This window comes from Dysidea avara, chromosome 2 (assembly GCF_963678975.1).
Source record: "Dysidea avara chromosome 2, odDysAvar1.4, whole genome shotgun sequence".
Lineage (NCBI taxonomy): Eukaryota > Metazoa > Porifera > Demospongiae > Dictyoceratida > Dysideidae > Dysidea > Dysidea avara.
Window position 1 is genome coordinate 12,375,077 of NC_089273.1, and position 20,828 is coordinate 12,395,904.

Consider the following 20,828-nt stretch of genomic DNA (forward strand, 5'->3'; position numbering starts at 1 on the left):
AAGGTGTCTTGTTTCTAGCTGATCTCTCTACAATGTAACTTCTTCTAGCTGAACTCTATACAGGGTGACTTGTTTGCAGCTGAACCCTCTACAGGGTGATTTGTTTGTAGCTGAACTCTCTACAAGGTAACTTCTTCTAGCTGATCTTTCTACAAGGTGATTTGTCTGTAGCTGAATTCTCTACAGGGCAATTTGTTTGTTGCTGAACTCTCTACATGGTAGTTTCTTTGTAGCTTAACTCTCTACAATGTAACTTCTTCTAGCTGAACTCTCTACGGGTGACTTGTTTCTAGCTGATCTCTCTACAGGGTGACTTGTTTCTAGCTGAACTCTCTACAGGGTGATTTGTTTGTAGCTGAACTCTCTACATGGTAGTTTCTTTGTAACTGAACTCTCTACAATGTAACTTCTTCTAGCTGAACTCTCTACAGGGTGATTTGTTTGTAGCTGAACTCTCTACAAGGTAACTTCTTCTAGCTGATCTTTCTACAAGGTGATTTGTCTGTAGCTAAATTCTCTACAGGGCAATTTGTTTGCAGCTGAACTCTGTACATGGTAGTTTCTTTGTAGCTGAAGTCTCTACAATGTGACTTCTTCTAGCTGAACTCTCTACAGGGTGACTTGTTTCTAGCTGATCTCTCTACAGTGTAACTTGTTTCTAGCTGAACTCTCTACAGGGTGATTTGTTTGTAGCTGAATTTTCTATAGGGTGATTTGTTTGCAGCTGAACTCTCTACATGGTGGTTTCTTTGTAACTGAACTCTCTACAATGTAAGCTGAACTCTCTACAGGGTGATTTGTTTGTAGCTGAACTCTCTACAAGGTAACTTCTTCTAGCTGATATTTCTACAAGGTGATTTGTCTGTAGCTGAATTCTCTACAGGGCAATTTGTTTGCTGCTGAACTCTCTACATGGTAGTTTCTTTGTAGCTGAACTCTCTACATTGTGACTTCTTCTAGCTGAACTCTCTACAGGGTGTCTTGTTTCTAGCTGATCTCTCTACAGTGTAACTTGTTTCTAGCTGAACTCTCTACAGGGTGATTTGTTTGTAGCTGAACTCTCTACAAGGTAACTTCTTCTAGCTGATCTTTCTACAGGGTGATTTGTTTGTAGCTGAATTCTCTACAGGGCAATTTGTTTGCAGCTGAACTCTCTACATGGTAGTTTCTTTGTAACTGAACTCTCTACAGTGTAACTTCTTCTAGCTGAACTCTCTACAGGATGACTTGTTTCTAGCTGATCTCTGTACAGGGTGACTTGTTCCTAGCTGAACTCTCTACAGGTGATTTGTTTGCAGCTGAACTCTCTTACATGGTGGTTTCTTTGTAGCTGAACTCACTACAAAGTGACTTCTTCTAGCTGATCTATCTACAGGATGACTTGTTTCTAACTGAACTCTCTACAGTGTGATCTGTTCATAGCGGAACTTTCTACTGGGTGATTTGTTTGCAGCTAAACTCTTTGCATGATTGTTTCTTCGTAACTGAACTCTCTACAAGGTAACTTCTTCTAGCTGATCTCTCTACAGGATGACTTGTTTCTAACTGAACTCTCTACAGTGTGATCTGTTCATAGCGGAACTTTCTACTGGGTGATTTGTTTGCAGCTAAACTCTTTGCATGATTGTTTCTTTGTAACTGAACTCTCTATAAGGTAACTTCTTCTAGCTGATCTCTCTACAGGGCAATTTTTTCGTAGCTGAATTCTCTACAAGGTGATTTATTTGAGCTGAACTCTCTACATGATGGCTTCTTTGTAGCTGAACTCTCTATTAGGTACCTTCTTCTAGCTGATCTGACTACAGGGTGACTTGTTTGTAGCTGAATTCCCTACAGAATAACTTGCAATATAATATAACTGAGTAAATTATAAATGCAGCTGAATGCTTTATTAGGGTGACTGTTCTATTAGAGTATCTCGATCTCGCGTTTGCTGCACGTAGTTGCCTTTCGAATCATAACTCAGTGATTTGTAATGCGATTCATCTGTACTACTGCAAGAACTTTCTATGATGATTATTCCAGCTACATACTGATTTTCAGCTCGTTGCTCTAAGCGGTTTGCCTGGTAGACACGAAAACTAATAGTTTTTTTATTCATAAAAATCGATCGTGTAATTTTGACACAGGTTGGGTTTTGTGTCATATCTCCATGGTCTTTTTCCCGATTCCTTTCAAACCACAAAAAGGCACTCCTACGATGGTTGTTCCAACTACATATCAATTTTCAACTGATTCCTCCAAGGGGTTTAGCCTGTAGGCGTGACAGACCTTCGATCTTATTTTACGCAAATAATCGGTAATAACTCCGTGAATGTTCATCGGATTCCTACCAAAGTTAGTACGGAGATCCGCCTTAATGAGCCCTTTAAGTGTGCCAAATTTCAGCCCAATCAAAGCACGCATTCGTGTTTTATGGCGAATTTTGCGAAGTGTGAGAAATGAAGAAGATGAAGAAGAAAAAAAAAATGAAAATCAATTTCCTATTTTGGCCAACATATTGTAGACAGATTACAAAATTAGGGATTTAATTTGCATGTCACGTCTCCTTTGTTAAATTCTTTAATCGTAATAATTCCTTACTACATGTAGTTTTCTTATACTTGTGTGTCTTGTTACCTACATACTGTATGTACACACTGGTTCCATATTATAGAACACATACCAGATATAGCTTGTTGGACAGGATCAGTTGGTTGATCAGACTCAATCAAATTATCCATCACATCACACAATCCTACTAGACTATCACTACTTCCATTATAACAAAATTTTACTATAAGGAAAGTGACAATCCTCTCATTGACCAGTTGGGCTTCACATGATGGTGATATCATAGTACCCAGTTGTTGGTGATCATCGTCTGATAATTGGGGTAACCTCTTCAACTTGACCAGTGTAGACTGGTATTCATCAGATAAAAAATTGCACAACAGAGAAAAAAGTTCATTCAGTATCTCCCAACCTGCACGTGGTCAATGCATATTAATGTACGATTATGGTAGAACAACTTCACACTAAAAATTTATTGCATCAATTAACCAAGACACACGGTAATGTGTCAAAGAAAACCGGCATGTCATACATGGTGTATACTGACATGTCATACATGGTGTATACTGACATGTCATACATGGTGTATACTGACATGTCATACATGGTGTATACTGACATGTCATACATGGTGTATACTGACAGAAAGAATGAAAACATGATTGTAATGCCTGCTTAGCTACACGATCTCTTCTCCAAAACACACCATTTTTGTATTACGGTTGTCCACCAGCTAGGGTAGGCCACACAGCATATTTTGCTACAGCCATGCATGAGATACGTGCAACCAAAGTTTCAATTTTAGGTAAATTTTTTTCTTATGGGGTCTACAGATTTGTTTCACATATTTTGCATAACTTGTTATAAAATACAAACACATAACTTGCATTGATTACCTTGAAATTCCATACAGATAGAGAGCACAATAAAGGTGGATCCACATACCAAGTTTGTAAGGTATTTGATAAGTGTCCACAGCAATATGAGTGACTGAATTTTGGAAAATCACCCTTATGGGCATGCGTGAAATAATTAGAATTATCATTTATAGTGGGTTGTTAATAAGAGCAGGGAACAGTTTTAAAAATATTTCAATAATTTTCTTGTAATTTAAGGTATTGACAATGGTTTACAATCATTAACAGGTAAATTTGCACTACAAAGTTTGTGATTTGATCATTAAATCTTTTAGGTGTAAAATGCGCCCATATGGGTGATTTTCCAAAATTTGGTCACATTTAATTTACTGTATATCTAACTTCTGTCACAGCTACAGGATAAATGACCTAAAGGAATAACTTGAGATTTGGTGTGTACATAGTCTAGTTGTCATAGCAGAATCATTTGATGGTTTAGCAGCTACAGAGTTGCAAAGCAAAAACCAAACAGCTGTAAATTTCAGATTGAGATACTCTAATAGAACAGTCACCGCAGGGTAAAGAAGTACTTAAAAAAATATCAAAAAAAACTTACTAAAGTTAGAACCAGGGACCACCATACTGAAAATCCTAATCATTAACCAGTACTATCATGGCTGTTCACCTCATTTAATTTTCGATCGCTGGATAAATGAAAATCTAGCTAAAATTTTTATCAGATCTAACAATAGAAATAACCCTGGAATTAGTGAGCATGAAAGAAAGCCCACAATATGTATTGTTACCATATTCAAAAACATTTAATATAATAGAAGTTTATTGGTTGGTTCTCACGTTACAGAAATAAGATCAAGATACTCTAATAGAGACTTTAATAGAGCAGTCAATTACTCTAATACAGCATTCAAGAAGCACTAATGTGTACATACATTATTTTGCTTAAGAGAGCTGGAACCTGTAAAAATATCTTAACCTAGGAATCGATTATGATAACTGTATCTAGGTGTGATATTATTATTAATGTTTAAAATTAAAAAAATTGTTATTGAAGAACAAAATAACGTACAGGTACCACTGTCTGATCATATAACACAAAGTATATAACACACAAACATACATACCTGAGCAATTCACAAGACATTCTAAATCCAAATCTGGTCTGGACATATACAGAGCTATTTTTGTGTCCATGGGTTGCCCTGTACACAGTAACAATAAAATTTAATTTGTAAATGTAAATAGCATGTATTACTTCTGAGACCTTAAGATTTACCAAAATCACACATATCTTCAGCAATGATGCTTCACACATCAATCATAGCATAATTTCAGCACATTTCATGTTAAATGCACTGACAAGCTCAATACAACCACTAATCTACAGGAATTTACATAAAGCTGCACAACAACAAATACCAACATTGCATAAGCTTAAGCCTGTATGCTTTCAAATGTCAACTGTGATCTTGCATAGTTATACTGTAAGATACCTGTGTTTTAATCTTTGATTACTCTGCTACTGCTTATAACAATGTTATCTGTACCTTTGCAAGCATTTGTTTGGATTTTATGTTCAGTATTACTGTTTCTGTGAAAGTTTTTTTGTTTTAAATCGTATACACTTGACCTCAAATACTGACACTATGACTTTTGAGAGAAGCTGTTTTTGTCATTAACTATGTATAGTGGCAATGTTTTGGGTGCCGTCTCCCTTGGTGGCCAAATTTCTACTACAACGCAGTACTAAAATTAATAATAACAGCAATTTTGAAATTTTGTAGACCCTGCAATATTGCCTGGATATACTGGATACTTTCTAAAACAATAGTTACTTATATCATAGGAATGTATTTTTAAAAGAATTATCAGAAAGAGTTGACACATATGCAACCAGATTCTACAAAACTGATTCAAATCACACATCAGGCAAAATCAAACTAATACCACCACTTGATAGCAAAAGTGACGTATATTTTGGGTGGTGTGGCAAGCTTAGATGGCAGTTTCTGGGTTTGTGAAGGACTTGGCATGATTCAGTGGTGTACTGGTGCATGAACGGTTAATTAGCCAAACGTTTTGTATTTTGTTTGTGCTGTATATCAGTCACTAAGAAGCCAGCACAACCCTATAATCTCATGTCTGGACTTCAGTTGTAGTCTGCCGCCATTTTGAAGTCTATATCTCTTGCTCATCCCTCCATCCCCTACTCTTCACCCCTTTGTGAGCACTCGTGATACTACTGTATTTCACTCTAAGATTTTCTATCTTATTTGACAGGAACTTCAACAAGCAGCTACAAATACTGGAAGCAGCTAGTCTGAAAGGTAATAGATTGATGCATCTCTTGTGTAAATTCCACACACCATCCTTGATAGGTTATACTGACTTGAATTCTTTAAAACCGTTTATCTCAAAGCTTTTAATGTGCAATTTGGATCATTTTCCAAAAATCCAGGAACATAAGATGTGACCCAGTCTGGGAAAACCAGGCTTATTGCCTATTTAAAAGTATCGAGGAATGCTGGTTTTAAGTATTTAGTGTATTGTAGCTCGCCAATGGTTGAAGCTATGCGTACCAAATTTTCACACATTTTACACCAATTCCTTACCTTCCAGAGCGTCCACTGTGCAAGTAGCCAACAACTAAGTTTCCCACCATTTTAGATAGTTTTTAAACTGAGGTTGACAGTATCAGGCGAGCTGCAAATTGGGTGGGAGGTGGGGGCCCTGGAAGGCAGGCAAAATGGTATTCAAAAATTGAAAAAGAAGGCCAAGGGACGAATTAGGCCAAGGTTTGGGCCATTGAGGTCTCAAAACTGGTTAAAATGAAAGGAAATTCACAGAAAATGTACTTATTCAACACCACAGAGCTGTACAGCCACATACGGCCATCCCCAGGCTGACCAGAGCTCCATTAAGGCCCCACACCACACGTACGGGTTGCCACTGGGCTTGGAAAAAGCAGCCAGCAAAACCAGACCACTCAAGTCTAGCTGATTTTGATTGTGGAATTAGATAGTTTATTCATGTAGTAGAGCTGGGCGATATACCGGTATTGTTAGTAATCTGTGATATTTAAGTCATACTGGTTTTGATACCACCTGTTTTTTTTAATACCGCCATACTGTCTGGGAACTATGGCCTCCCTGTGGGCTTGTTTCATCCCATATTTAGAAGGTAACCAGACATGTGACAATGTTTGTATGCAGGTGCTGATGTAGTCAGCTAACCAAACTATGTAAACAAGTTTGTTTGTGGTACTTTGTACCTGAGGTTTGCTGAGCTACGTACCATGGGTATTTGGTGCTTTTGTTGAGGTAAATAGCAATTACTTTAATACCAATTGCTTTAGCATTAATGCTGCGATATTTAGTAATACCGTGATACTTTTTATTGAAGGTATACCGTTTGCTATTTTTCAATACCACCCAGCACTATCATGTAGCTTTGTGTTCTGGGTGAAAAATTAAATCTGCTGACATGGGCGATAGGACTGGTTTTCTTAGACTGGGTCACATATAATATAATAATTATGCATGTGCCACTTACAAGTATTAGTAGAAGTAACAGTAGTTACAGGTCTACATCTTCTTCTCCCAATAACCTGACGGTGACTACTAATGGAGTAGTTGTCTGCTCTGTCATTTGATGGTCCATCATCAACACAACGGATAATGACACTGTCTGTCGCATAATTTTCTAACTGATCATCATTTAGGACAGTATAGTTCCCTTCATATGTAATACCTAAATAAAGTAATAAATTTGTTACATGATATTGACAGTATAATGTCACATATTATGTAAAACTGTAACATTTAGGTACAGTGTAAGTTTCATTGTGAATGCTTTTTAATGTTTAATGCCTAGTTGAAGGATGGCTAAAATATGAAGTTGACAGACCATGCACATAATTATGCTTCAGACCATGTCCAGATCTGATGCATTAGCACAATGGTGAATTAACTTGTCTGGTTTGGAAATCAGGTACCAAAATTCCTGGAGCTGCTCATGATATCAATAATTTTTCAATCATTGTGACTCACCTGCATGGCATACAAGATGGATCTAGAATTTCACAATGGGGGTGCTAAGCTAGGGTATCTATAGTGGGGACTAAAAAATAATGAGGCAACTGGTTGATACAGCTAGTAGTGCAGCTAGAGAAGCATATTTAGTAAGAGTTATCTAGGACATCTGGAGGTAAGCCCTCACAGGAAAATTATTGCAAATAAATAGCTTTCTGGGATCGAGTTTGGCAGTAATATTGACTGAACCTTATTGAACAAGCATTGTATTGTGAGTCATTTTAACTAAGTAAAATTGTTATTTTCTAGCAGTAGCAAGTAGCTTTCATATAAAGGGCATAGCATAAATGTTGCAGTATTCAAATTTGAAGGCTCTAGTCTTTGTTCTTTATAGCCTTAAAACAATTAATTTTGACGATGAATGATCTACGTAGTAGAGTAGTTGACTGTTCTATTATAGTATTTCATTGTTTGGAAGATTTTTAAGCAGTTTTACCCCTTCCATCCCCTATTAGCTCTTCTCCTCTTATTCTTTCCATGTTTTCATTTCCCATGTATGCCTTAGATGCAACTGCACCTGTATACTGCAGCTTCTGTTATCTTTCTAGCTAGCACACAGTAAAATTTTGGAGTGAGACGCTTCAGCCTTCCATGTACCCCCATAAATCTGCCTTTGGCATAGGCATGTGCCTTCCCAGGCAAACCATTGGCTATGCCACTGAGGTGCACAGTTGCTTCAAGCATTCTTATCAACAAGATCAAGTTGTTTCGTGAACCTCTGAAGCAGAGCAGGTTGAACATGTTTCTAAGCACCACCTAAACATATTGCCCTAAATTGCATTGCTTCATTTGGTATTTCACATTACCCTCAATAGTTGCAATACAAACCTGAAAAAAAAACCCGTCTTCACTGGCGTATTCAGATCATGCTTCATGTAAACTACAAGGTAATGTACATACTTTGTTTTGTAAAAAGCACTTGAGTTCTGGGATAAATTAATAAGTTGCAGTTTGGTGCATGCATGAAACTTGTCACATATAAGTACAATACAACAATGATGTTTCGGTGCATTGTACTGACATTGATGTACTACCCTCCTCAATAAAACTAATTTTGCATAATTTGTTTGAAACTTAAAGTATCTCCTCTGCCTCTAAAAAGAACCATGGAATATCTTATGTAATATTATAAAGCTGAAAAGCCATCTGTCTGACTGTCTACAATTCCAATGGCGTCCAACAATTTTCTCGCCAGCTGATACATGTATCGAAGCATTTTTTGTGCCAAACGAATATTCATCATCACCTTGCTTTTAAATGAAGCTTCTAACTGCTGTCGTACGTCATTTACTGTACAGTAATTAGTGCAAGGGTACAGACAAAAATTTGCTTGAAATCTTTCCGTAAACCACATGCTAACCACAAGTAAACATCTATTATGTCCTCTTTTCATGCTATTTTTCTTACTCTACAGTGAATTAGGGACTGACCAAAAGTGTCATGATTATCAAAGTTTCCTTAATTTTCAGTTCAGTTACATGCTAAGGATACTTTAGGAGCATTACCAAGTGTCCAGATTATGCAGGTGTCCTCATTTTCAAGTGTCCTGATTAACAGGCTCCACTGTATTGGTTGACAATAGTAGTAGCTAATTTACTGTACAAAGGTGGTAACAATAGGTGATAATAGTCAGTAGTAGCTTACTCAAAATATCATACAGTACTGTAAATGTAGGGATCATGGAGGTTAGATGTGATGATAGGTTGTCGTGTAGTAAAGGGACAGGAGGGAGTGTTGTAGTATTGTTAACATACAAAGCTCAGCCTGCATTGAAGGCATGTACATTATGTAGTTTCTTTTTGTTGTCAGTAAGTTAAATGTCATATAATTATATGGCACACAGGACAGGCACATATAATACTAATATCACATAAGCAACTACATGTATGTGGTAGACATAATAGGTATACACAGTAGTACAATAATTACTGTAACAGTTGTCTTAGCTACACACAGCTCTGCTGTTTAAAAATTATCTGCAGTGTACTTGCAGGATGGCCTCATGTTCTTTAAAACTGACATTCATATACATGCAACATAGTTACATGAATTTTAATGCATGGTTTCCATTACATTATGTGCATGCCCACAATATAATATGCAATATGGAAACTTCTGTATTGCAGGGTGCTTCTCATGATTTTGGTATGCTTTGCAAGACGTAGGTATTAAATGATATCACCATGTATGCTATAGGGCATGAATGGCACTGATGTTTAATGCTTGGTTGTTATTATAATGTGGTCCCTGCATGTAGGGCAGGTACCAATGCTAGTCCGTTAATAAAAGAAAGAAGATACTTGATATAAAAAGGAACCTCTAGGAAATCAGAGATAGAAGTTCATTGGTCATCAACAATCTTCATGCCAAAATGCAAAATCGACTGTTTCTTTTTTTTGTTGTCAACAACAACTTGTGCTTTCTGTCTACTTTGACAACATCATTCTGAGGTTACCACAGGACTAGCAATGTTACTGTAACAGCAAGAGTGAATATTTACTCTTGGTTACAGTATTTTAGACCTGCGCATTACAATTGTCAATAACATTGCATGTACAGTACCTGTCCTCAGTTTATCGGGAAGATCAGTCATTACAGATATCATGTTAAACAAGTAACAGAAATTTTTGTAATCTCTTGTAGTGTCTAACTGAACTAGTAGAAGATTGATAATCCTCTGACATCTGATTCTTGAGCTTTCTCCATTGACAATAAAACTCTCCACATCACTAGGAATTTCTAAATGTTGTTTTAGAGTTTTGATGGTCAGATTACAGTTAGGTATTAAACTCTGATACAACAAGTTGTAGTATCTGATCAGAAATGAAAACTCTATTAAAGATAATAATACTATAATAGGTCAATTATAATTGTTATCTTACCAGGTTTTCTCATAATCACATCAATCACTTGTGGTCCATACAGACAGTCTGGTTTGCTCATTATTGTATGGTCACTAGTTTCTGGCCTTCAACACCTATGTGTGTGTGTACATAAAAGATAAAGCTAGTGATAAGGAAAATTGTCAAAACCAGTGCCAGTATTGTACATGTGCATCAGATATGTATCAGTTTTTATTGAATTAAAAGCAGAAAATATGACTGGCATAGGTGCGCATAAACATGCAGTGCTTATTTTCTCATGATTTTATGCAATGAATAACCTGTCCCTTTGGTGAATCTAGTCTTGGTGTTTACAGTGGTGTTCACAAATATTGTAGGTTCTCCACACACTGGGCATGACAAATCTAGTTGTATTCCCAACAAAAGTTTGATGTCAAGCTTGGGAAAATTTTACTGTTGGAAGACATAGTATGGCATCGCTACTTGTCTAGAGGGCAAGGTGCAACAGAAATTGTGTCAAAAATCATAACACATTAACATAACATCATTGTGTAACCTTACAAATGCCACAACTGGTAAAGGGTATCACTCAGAGGGTTCAGTAGGCCTGCGTCAAATATGCTAGCATAATACAAAGCATACAGTAGTAGGCTGGAGTGCTATGCCAGCATAATGCTGGCATATTAGGTGGATATTCCAAACAATTGAGCTTAATTCCATGAAAATAGATTGATTCTCCCTAATAGAGCAGTCCATAAAAGCTGCAAACTACAATGGAACACTAAAATGCATTGTACATAGAGATCGATACTATCTAATGGAACAGACATTTTATAGTGAAATACTCTAATAGAGCATTCACTGATTGTAATGTTTCATGATAATTGTCACAAATATTGGTAACTTAGGAGCATAATGCAAACATAATGGGAACACTGAAATAGCATAATAGGTGAAAATTTTGGGAATTTCCTCAAAGCATTTTGGTCAAAACTTTGAGCATTTTTGACTCAGGCCTACACTGTAAAAATTTAGTAGTGAATTGCTCTGCCACAATACTCATTACTTTTAGTAGTGACGTTCACTACTTTTTGTAGTGAACGTCACTACTTTTTGCAGTGAACGTCACTACTTGGTGGTCAATGTAGTGACGTTCACTACAAAATTAGTAGTGAACGTCACTACACAAAAATAGTGAGTATTGTGGCAGACATTAGTAGTGACGTTCACTACATTTAGTAGTGACGTTCACTAGTTTGTTTTTACTGTGTAGGGTTCAGATAATGACTTTCGGCACCAACTGCTTGCAGCACCATGAGGCAATAACAATGGATACACATGGTCACACAATGTATATCTTACTTATTTGTAATCACATGCTTTTAAACGCACTAGGTACATAATAATAACTCTAGTGATAAATTGAAACCAATTAGTAACATTGCTAAATGGTATAAATAATGCATAATACATTCAGGATAAGGCATGACCATGTGATGTCTGCTCAGTTTCTGACTGAAATTGAAGTATTATAATTCTCATGCCGACTGTTTAATGAGAGTATATTTATGATCACCTGAGTTTCCTAGCAAAAACCTGTTATGGCCACCACTATAGTGATTAGCAGAAATTCGGTCAAACTTGAACGCTCTATTAGAGAGTTTTATTATAGTAATTTTGTGGATTTCAGTTAATTGAAGGTAAACGATCATGCTACAGTAGCTTACTATACTACGATCCATTAGAAGACTACAAAATGCACCATAAGTGGTAATAAATTCATTGGTGGTATGAATCACGTTAAGAAAATCTTCGGCGATAGGTATTTACCACACATGACCACGAATGTCGCCGAAAGCCATATGAACATGCTTAGCATTTCTAAGGATTTAATTAAGCAGACATACCATAATGAACCACCACTCAAGGATCCACTGAATACTGAGGTTAGATCTACAACTATACTGGAGATGCAAGTTGAATTACGACAAAACTCCCTAATAGAGTATTCACCGCATTTCTGCTAATGGGCGGGGCGGCGGCGGGTAGTAAATACCAGCTGTGTTTCTGACTTTTAGTGTGAACATTATGTTGGAGGGTTCCTAAATAATTATAAGCTTCAAATGCATTCAAACAGAAGGACACATGACTGGGAACTGTACAAAATATTTTTCTAATGGCAATAATTTTGGTCCCAGATCATTCCCATGCAATGTACGTATCTCTAGATAAATACAGTAAGTACAATGGTGTAAATGTGTAGTGTACAGTATCAGTGAGATTGGCTAGCACTCCTTTACTCAATTAATACATATAATCAGCTCCTATCCTACACACAGGGCCGCCCACAGGGGGGGGGGGGGGGGGGGGGGGGGGCAACTGGGGCATTTTGCCCCGGGCCCCAGCCTGAGAGGGGCTCCAGGAAGCCCCATGAAGGGCCCCCTGAATACCTGTTTAAAAGATCGATATACTCTAATAGAACAGTCAGATCTAAATACTCTAATAGAGCAGTCACAGTATTCTTCAGAGGAGCAGTGTAGCAAGCTTATAGATAAGGAGATATGGTTGGTGATGGGTAGTTATTGTCATTGTTAGTAGGTTGTGACCTTTTTTTTTTTTTTTTTTGGTCTTCAACTTACAGCTTGGGTGAAGGGCCCCACTTTAACTCTTTGCCCTGGGCCCCTTAATTTCTCTGGGCGGCCCTGCCTACACACACTCTATACACACACACACATACACACACACACAAACACACACACACACACACACACACACACACACACATACACACACATACACACATTCGGTTACATTTGCATAAGTACAAACATAAGGAAAATTAGGAATTATAAGTTCCATTAGGGATCATAGAAATAGAATGTAGTAATACAAGGAAGGTTTCCTACACCCGAAGATTATACTAATGGACATTCAATCCCCTAGACCCATCACCGAATTATGAATTAAATATCCACCAGTGCAGTATACCTTCAGGTGTTCCTTGTTTATGATCCCTAATTAAACTTAAAATTTCCTGCACTTTTTTGTTTACTTTTTTGTAGCATAATTATGACTGGTAAACCCACATAATTACAGTATGCCACATCAAAAGAAAGATTTGCACCAGACTTCATGTTTTTGTATGAAAGTGTGCCCCAACAATCAATAAGTGGCCAATATGCTTTATATTCAGCCCTCCTTACACAGTGTTACAAACAAAGAAAAGAATGAGAAGTGTGTCTGCAATCAATCCAGTCACCACAAAAATAATATGGTCAATACAAATGTAGGAAAGCCATTATGCACTACCACAAATTGACACCTTATACCATCAGCTAAAAGAAATGGGACACAGAGGATAACAAAGGTAAGTCCAAGATACATGTATTGTATGTACTGTGGCATGCCAAAAGGCACCTGTCCCAGTGAAGCAACGTATAGTAGTGAAAATGAAGCCCTAGCAGTATTGAGTTTTGCTTGTCTGAAGGAATCAGGCAGTTAGTCAATATAAAATTATACTGAATAAACAATAATATATAACCTATTGGAAGCTAGCAGTTATGGATGTACTGATTCAGAAGGTACTGGTTATACCGTGAAGGTATCTGCTGTGAGGCTGGTTTCTTACTTTGTGAGAAAGTGCACCAAGATAGTACTGTATGATGTGGTTAGTATTGTATGGTGTGGTATTCCATCAGTTAGTTAGTCTGTTGGGTGGTAATTGACCATCAATCAACACCTGATGGATGCAATGAATTTTCTTTGTGGCATATGGTTGTTTACGTATTCCATGAAATTATGGTTACTGCTCTTTTCAACTCCTACACATCCTGCTATAATTAATATGTTATTATTGGCTGGTATTTGACGTTATTAGTAGTCTTTACACCTATGTAAACCCAATGCAGTACCAGTGCATCAATAACTGGAATCTGGTAATGATACATCCAGCATTATAAAAACCAGGTACTAAAAGTTGTACACTTAAATGTTGCATCTAAACCAGCTACACATGCTTCTAATCATTTTTAGCAAGAATAAAAACTTAAAGCAAAAAAGGAATGATGACTAGGAAGATGTAGTAGAGCTGGCTAATGCACAAATTACTGCTTCAACTTGACGTATTTAAGTTATTGCAAATCATGACAGAAGTATACCAATGTCATCATTAGTTTTTAAAAAGTGTGTGAATGGAACATCAGATTAGTGAATCAGATAAACAAAGTGCATAATAAAGTATCTAAAAGAAAAGTGCATCGTGAATCTTACATAACCATGTTTAATATATAACTTGTATATAAATAATTAGAATTATTAAATGTGCTACATACATGTAGCAAGCTGTTATAAATACACAAATGAGCACAAACTGTAGATACACATTTAACCAACCTCTCAAAAGCAATGTAGTAAATCTTTTGTTGCTATCAGCTAGTATGTACCTAAGTTTAGTAATGCACACATAATTACTGTCAGAAAATTCCTCTACAAACACTCATTCCTCCTAGGTATTTATAGGTACAACTGACCAGATTCATTTTCACTTACACTTTCCTTTGTGGATAAGAAATTATATTATAACCAGACTAGTTGGTGTCTACATCTATACAATGAGGACATGCATGCAGTATCAGTGAAGGATATGCACAACATCAATGATTTTGTTAGCTAAATAAACTTCAAACTAGCCAAATAGATAAGTGTTAATGTGATAAGCCCTATGCAGTCAACTATATTGAAATTATGCACATGGTATGTATATAGCTGTGGTGATGTATAAATTATTGTAGCACAATGTACAACACTATGATAATCATGATGTGATACATTATCATGATAGTATGTGTATTAGCTATACATGGGAAATACTTTTTGTGTGATCTGATCATTATACGTAAGTGATGGCTTGATTGTCATAGACAGTTATTACACCGTATGTGTAATGTGTACTATATTGGTATATGTGACTGAATTTGACAAAACAAGGCTTCGACGCACAAAGCTTTGTTAGGAGATATGGCGATTTTAAGGAATCATTGTGTAATAACTTCCCAGTGCCTACAGCTGTGCAAACAAAATTTGCACCAATTGTTCATCTGTTCACTAGCTATCACTGAGTGGGTGTATACATTTCTGATACCCAAAATTTGCCCTGTTTTGAGCAGCTTTTTTGGAGCGGGTAATAATATCACAGATGGTAGTAATAGGGTGGGAGGGTGGTGGTGGACGGTGGTCTTAATATACGGGTATAAAATGGAGTAAGAAGACGATTGGAATCCAGAGGCCAAGTTTGGGTTCTCCATGGCCCTCCATGGCCCTCAAATTACTCCAAATTGACTGAGAACACTATTGGCGAGCTCTCTGTGAAGTCCCAGCTCACTACACACCATTATCACAAAGCTATGGCCATTTAATGGTGCCAATCTCACACTCGTGGCTTTGAAAGGGTCGGAAGAAAGCTGCTACAGAAACCAGACTTGTCAGTGCTGAAGGAAGTACAGTGTGAAATATGATAGTGTATTAGACCAGCAATCCATTTCTGGTAAAATCGTAAGTTTGATTTTGTGTGTGTGGAAGCCTGGTTTTGTGAAATCCGGTCACATATGTTTACCACTATGTGTCTGGGTCTGCGAAAATAGGGCATGTGAGCACAGAACATATCTCAGTGCTGGAATAGAGTATCTGCACTCTGTAACTATTATATAAAGCCAATGAAAAGTTTAGTAAGCGCTAAAAATTTTGAGACTATAGCACAATAGCATAAAAAGTTATGAGTCATGAAAGTTTGAAAAAGTACGTTAATTTTATGTGCCCACGTGCCCTATTTTCGCACACCCAGTCACATTGTGTTGGTGTATGCTTACCTCTACCAGAACATGTAGTTTACACCTGTGATTTCAGATAGTTATGTGTGTTACAAAGGTAAGTTCTGGTGTCTATCATAAAATAATATTTCAGTAACTACATAGGCATCAACATTTTAACTACATATATAGCCACTTATCTTTGTCATAAATACATTTCCTGTAATCGTATTATTACAAGGAAAAAGTGGGAAATGCAACTACCCACAGAACTCCAACATATGCAGTAGATTATAATGTAGTGCTTTCTAGCAGTGTAAAAGTAGTCATTCTAAATGCAGCTATGCATTTATGGAACATTATGGATGCCACTATAAGTAAAAATACTTTTAGTGCTTTTATTTTGTACCTCAAAGCATATGAATTTACAACAACAATATAATGTAACCATTTCTGTAAGTTATCTATGCAATGCTATGTTTAGTGTTAATACTGTATGGCTGCTTGTTAACTCATAGCAGCTGTTAACATAACAGACACATCCCAGACAAATACTATCATCAACATAATGATTGTGCAACAAAAGAATTTCAAAATACGTAGCTACATGTATAGCACAGCAAAAAATTGTTTCCTTTCTAGAGATATGAACTCCTGGTTAATAAACATGAACTCCTGGTCAACTGGGAAATGTGTGGGCAAATAAATAAGCATGATTCAGGTTACAGAAATGTACAACTAAGTTAATGGCTTCTATGGAGTGAGAATGTATAACCTCAAAACCATATACATGTCAATTATTGGCATAGTATATATAAACTCAGTATTAATGACTGCTTTGAAGCTTTCATGATTCCTGTTTACAATACTATGTAGTTCATGTTGAAATGGAAAATGAATAAACTGGGACGCAATTTGCACAGGTGATCTATAGGCATTCAGTATAGTCACACAGGCTAGAACAGTAGCCCCCAATTTTATAAGAAAGTCTCAATAACAACTGCTAAATAGTAAGACTTGATGGCTTGGGTAAGCATAATCACCTGTATGGAGCAAAGATAATAGTGTAAGCAAAATACATTATGTACAGTTAAAACATCACAAAAAGCTTCATAACCACTAGCTGTGCATTTATTCATCCATCTCCTTTGAACTAGAATTAGTAATTGAACACTCACTATTTTTGACTGACAATTTTGATATTTAATGTGTAGTAAAAGGGCTCTTTGTATCCTGAACATAATTATATATAAAGCTTACAGCCACAGGTACTGTAGGTTAGAGCAAAATTTTCAATAGCTTCTCACCAAGTGAAATATTCGACTCCTTGCCAAATACGGACAAGGAGCACTGCAAATGGGCAATATGAAAATGTCCTAAATAATCTATTATCAAGAGTAAATAATAATAGAGGAGGGAGGAGAGTGTCAAACTCTCAATATAATCCATACTGCACTCAAACCCTCCTACTTCAATCCATAAAACTTCTAGTAATAAATCAATACTATTTCCTAATTGAAGCAGTAGAAGTGCTACAACCTCCTTCATGGAGTAAGCCATTTTTCACCTTTAGTGGCTATAGTTGATTGTGCAAGGTCTGAGCGCAGTGAGTTTGGTTAATCCACTGAAGTTAGACACTCTCCTCCCTACTCTATTACTATTATTATGTACTCTTGCTATTATAGAGGTTAGGTCTTTTGTTGTCAGAATTATATACAGACTATTATCCACATTAATTACCAAAATCTAAGCACTTGATTAACAGCTGATCAAGAGTAATGTCAAAACAACCATATCAGAACAGGCCAGGTTTTGTGGTTGACCATACAAAAGGCCATGCACTGTCCCAACCACTAATTACAAGTGGGTGCGTGTGGTCTACAAAACATATGTGGCTAGATATAAGACATGCAACTAAGACTACAACTGCTGCTACACAATGAGGTCACAAAAAGTTCATTAATGAATATAGCTAAATAAATTCATGTGGTACAGTAGCCGGGGGTGGGTAATGAGTACAATGAATTAGCTAACACTTTAGCTGGTAGAGAATTCTCACTTCGTAGGTTTTGCAAACCATCGTTCACATATAGCTAGACTACGTACCTATTATTTTTTAAATGCCTCTCCTGGTGTCAGCTGCTGGTTCACATCTGCATGTCGTGATCAGCGAGGTGGACAGCAATCTCTTGGAGTCCAATAAGGCAGACAGCCAGATTATAGCTTTGATTGTCCCCAGCTCAGTGCTCAAAACAAAATTTTCCTCGAAATCGTCGCCTTTCTTAACCAGTTTGCAATCGAGGAAAGGAAATTTATACGAAACTGTTTCGTTGCCACTGCTGACGCTACAGTGTCAAGACTTCGAAAAACGAGGATCGTGACTCACACTCTGAAGATCCAGATTCCGAGCTCGTTACTCAGCACCTGGTGTAATATAAATACATAGATGGCACTATATAGTTGCACATGAGCACGAGCATACATGATGTCACAACGAGCAGCACTAGTCTGGCGCGGCCGCCCCTCCGCAATGGTGCAGCCGCATCAGACTTCATAAGATGGCCGCGTTTAAAAAAATAATTTTTTTGTTTATACTGAGCAGTCAGTCCTGCTGGTATGCTCAGGACAAAAGTGCAGTAATGTGATTGTAAAAGTGACGTAAGAGTCAGAGTATTAAATGGCAATTGGTGTTCCATTCTTTATGCACTTATCAATATTATCCCCCACTACCCCCCTCCTGGGGGATAGGTAGGGATTTGGCTTTTAAAAAAAAAATCTAATTCCTGACCCGTGGGGCATGATGAGTAGTCAAATCCCCACTCTGTGTACTTTAAGAAACACTCAGGTTATTCCTTCAGGAGATGCATATTGCCTGTGAATGTCAAGGCAAGTCCTAAAATTTTGAATGATCAAATGCCCCACCATTGGGGCAATTTTTAGTGTCAAATCAGATCAAATCCCTACTATTTCCCCATGTACGCCCAGGAGGGAGGTAGTGGGACTTAATCTTGATAGGTGCATTAACAGTTCTGGAGAAGTAGCTGTTCTGATATGACCTTGCGGATGAAGACGGCAAGCCATAGCCAGAGGGGTTCGGGGAGTTCTGAAGAACCGCCCTCTTGCAAAAAAAGGTCCACAATTTCAGTAAAAACTTCCACAATTTTAGCATAAAGGTCCACAGTGTTGGGAGTAACGCGTTACGTAATATTATTACTTTTGTGGTATAACAAAGTAATATAACGAAATACGCGCTATAAAAAGAGGTAATATAACGCAAGCTACTTTACTTACAAATGTAACGCGTTACCTAAGTAATATAGTTACTGTAACGAGTCTAATATTACGTAATATTATTACTACAAGTACCAAAGTTACTAATCTCGTTTGTTATCCTCTGAGTAACGCCTAGCCACAACGAAGTAACGAGGCCTACTGAATGAAGCTTATTCACCAGCTTCTTAATTATAACCAAAATTTGCATATTTTCCAACAACGCAATCATGTCACGTGATAAAGTGATAGCTTAACACGTGACAGCTTAAGGCTGCGGATACAAAGTAATATAATAATATTATTACAGTTACTTTATTTTATGGGTAATATGTAACTGAAACTAAATAGTTCAGTTGCAAGTAATATGTAACTAGTTACTTTTACAAAGTAACTTGCCCAACACTGAAGGCCCATAATGTAACCAAAAAAGTCCACCATTTTAGTATACAAGCCCAACTTTTCAGGAGCAAAGGTCTATTAGCTACAGTTTACTAGATACCACTAATAAGAAGCTAAATTAAGTGCTCCAAGTAACTAATTCAGTGCTTGTATTGAATCGAGGGGTCCGCCACGCTTTAAATCTAACTTATCCGAGATTCAAATCTCTTGGAATCTCCATGCAATCTACAAGAATCTTCTCAAATCTCTGAATCTCTGTGAAATCTGCAAAATCCATTAAAATCCATGGAGTCTTTAAAACCTTCCTAATCTTCGTGACAATCTTTTACAATCTTTGAAATCTCGCTGAAATCTTTGAATCTGAGACTACCACAATCAAATCTTAATCTTCTTGTTAGTAAATTTCAGTAAACGTTTGGATATTTTACTCAAGCTCTTGCTTGTTAACACGTATTCTTTCGGCTGTCTTGCACCTAGGCCTGTTCGTCCACGTGTACTGTGCGATTATTGGGTTCTTGCAGTCTACGTATATTGCCAGAGATATAGCCAGTTGTTCCCGAGGTTGTTTCTTCTTCGCAACGCCTTTAGCTACTTGACGAACTCGTTGGGACAAGCTAGTTAGTGACCCTGACTCGGATTTTTGTTAGGTGAGTCTACATACTGAATTCACACCTGTGAAAAGAGTGAGCATGGTGCATTACGGATTCATATTGCTCCTGACATAATAGCCAAGATAAAACCCCAATAGCTAACAGCTACATCTCTTTAGTGAGCTAAATCAGGAGTAGCTATAGCACGTCTCGTCAATATTCACATTCTTGAAAATCATCATGCAGTAATTATACACATCTCAATCTCTATATTCTAGATATAGTATAGACCTCGATATAGACTAGCCAACATTCATGCAGCAAATGAAAAGTTTAGCTACACATGTGGGACCCCTGCTTTTAGTGATACGAGTAGTGATATTTGCTATGTAGTTTAATT

The 20,828-nt window shown here is 37.1% G+C and overlaps 1 protein-coding gene across 3 annotated transcripts in view; it reads right to left on the bottom strand.

The window, feature by feature from the left end:
• Positions 1-18,603, bottom strand: part of LOC136246618 (uncharacterized) — a 54,002-nt gene extending 35,399 nt beyond the window's left edge. Inside the window, exons 1-8 of one of the 3 annotated variants that reach the window (XM_066038140.1) lie at positions 18,273-18,603; positions 16,227-17,209; positions 14,755-14,804; positions 10,402-10,496; positions 10,082-10,351; positions 6,981-7,178; positions 4,553-4,630; positions 2,666-2,965 (exon numbers count right to left, since the gene is read on the bottom strand). In XM_066038140.1, the coding sequence (XP_065894212.1) occupies positions 2,666-2,965; positions 4,553-4,630; positions 6,981-7,178; positions 10,082-10,351; positions 10,402-10,462 (907 nt within the window). In that variant the 5' untranslated portion in view covers positions 10,463-10,496; positions 14,755-14,804; positions 16,227-17,209; positions 18,273-18,603. The remainder of the gene's footprint in view (positions 1-2,665; positions 2,966-4,552; positions 4,631-6,980; positions 7,179-10,081; positions 10,352-10,401; positions 10,497-14,754; positions 14,805-16,226; positions 17,210-18,272) is intronic. The other 2 variants (XM_066038141.1, XM_066038142.1) reach the window with 2 other exon arrangements.
• Between the last annotated feature and the right edge of the window lie 2,225 nt (positions 18,604-20,828).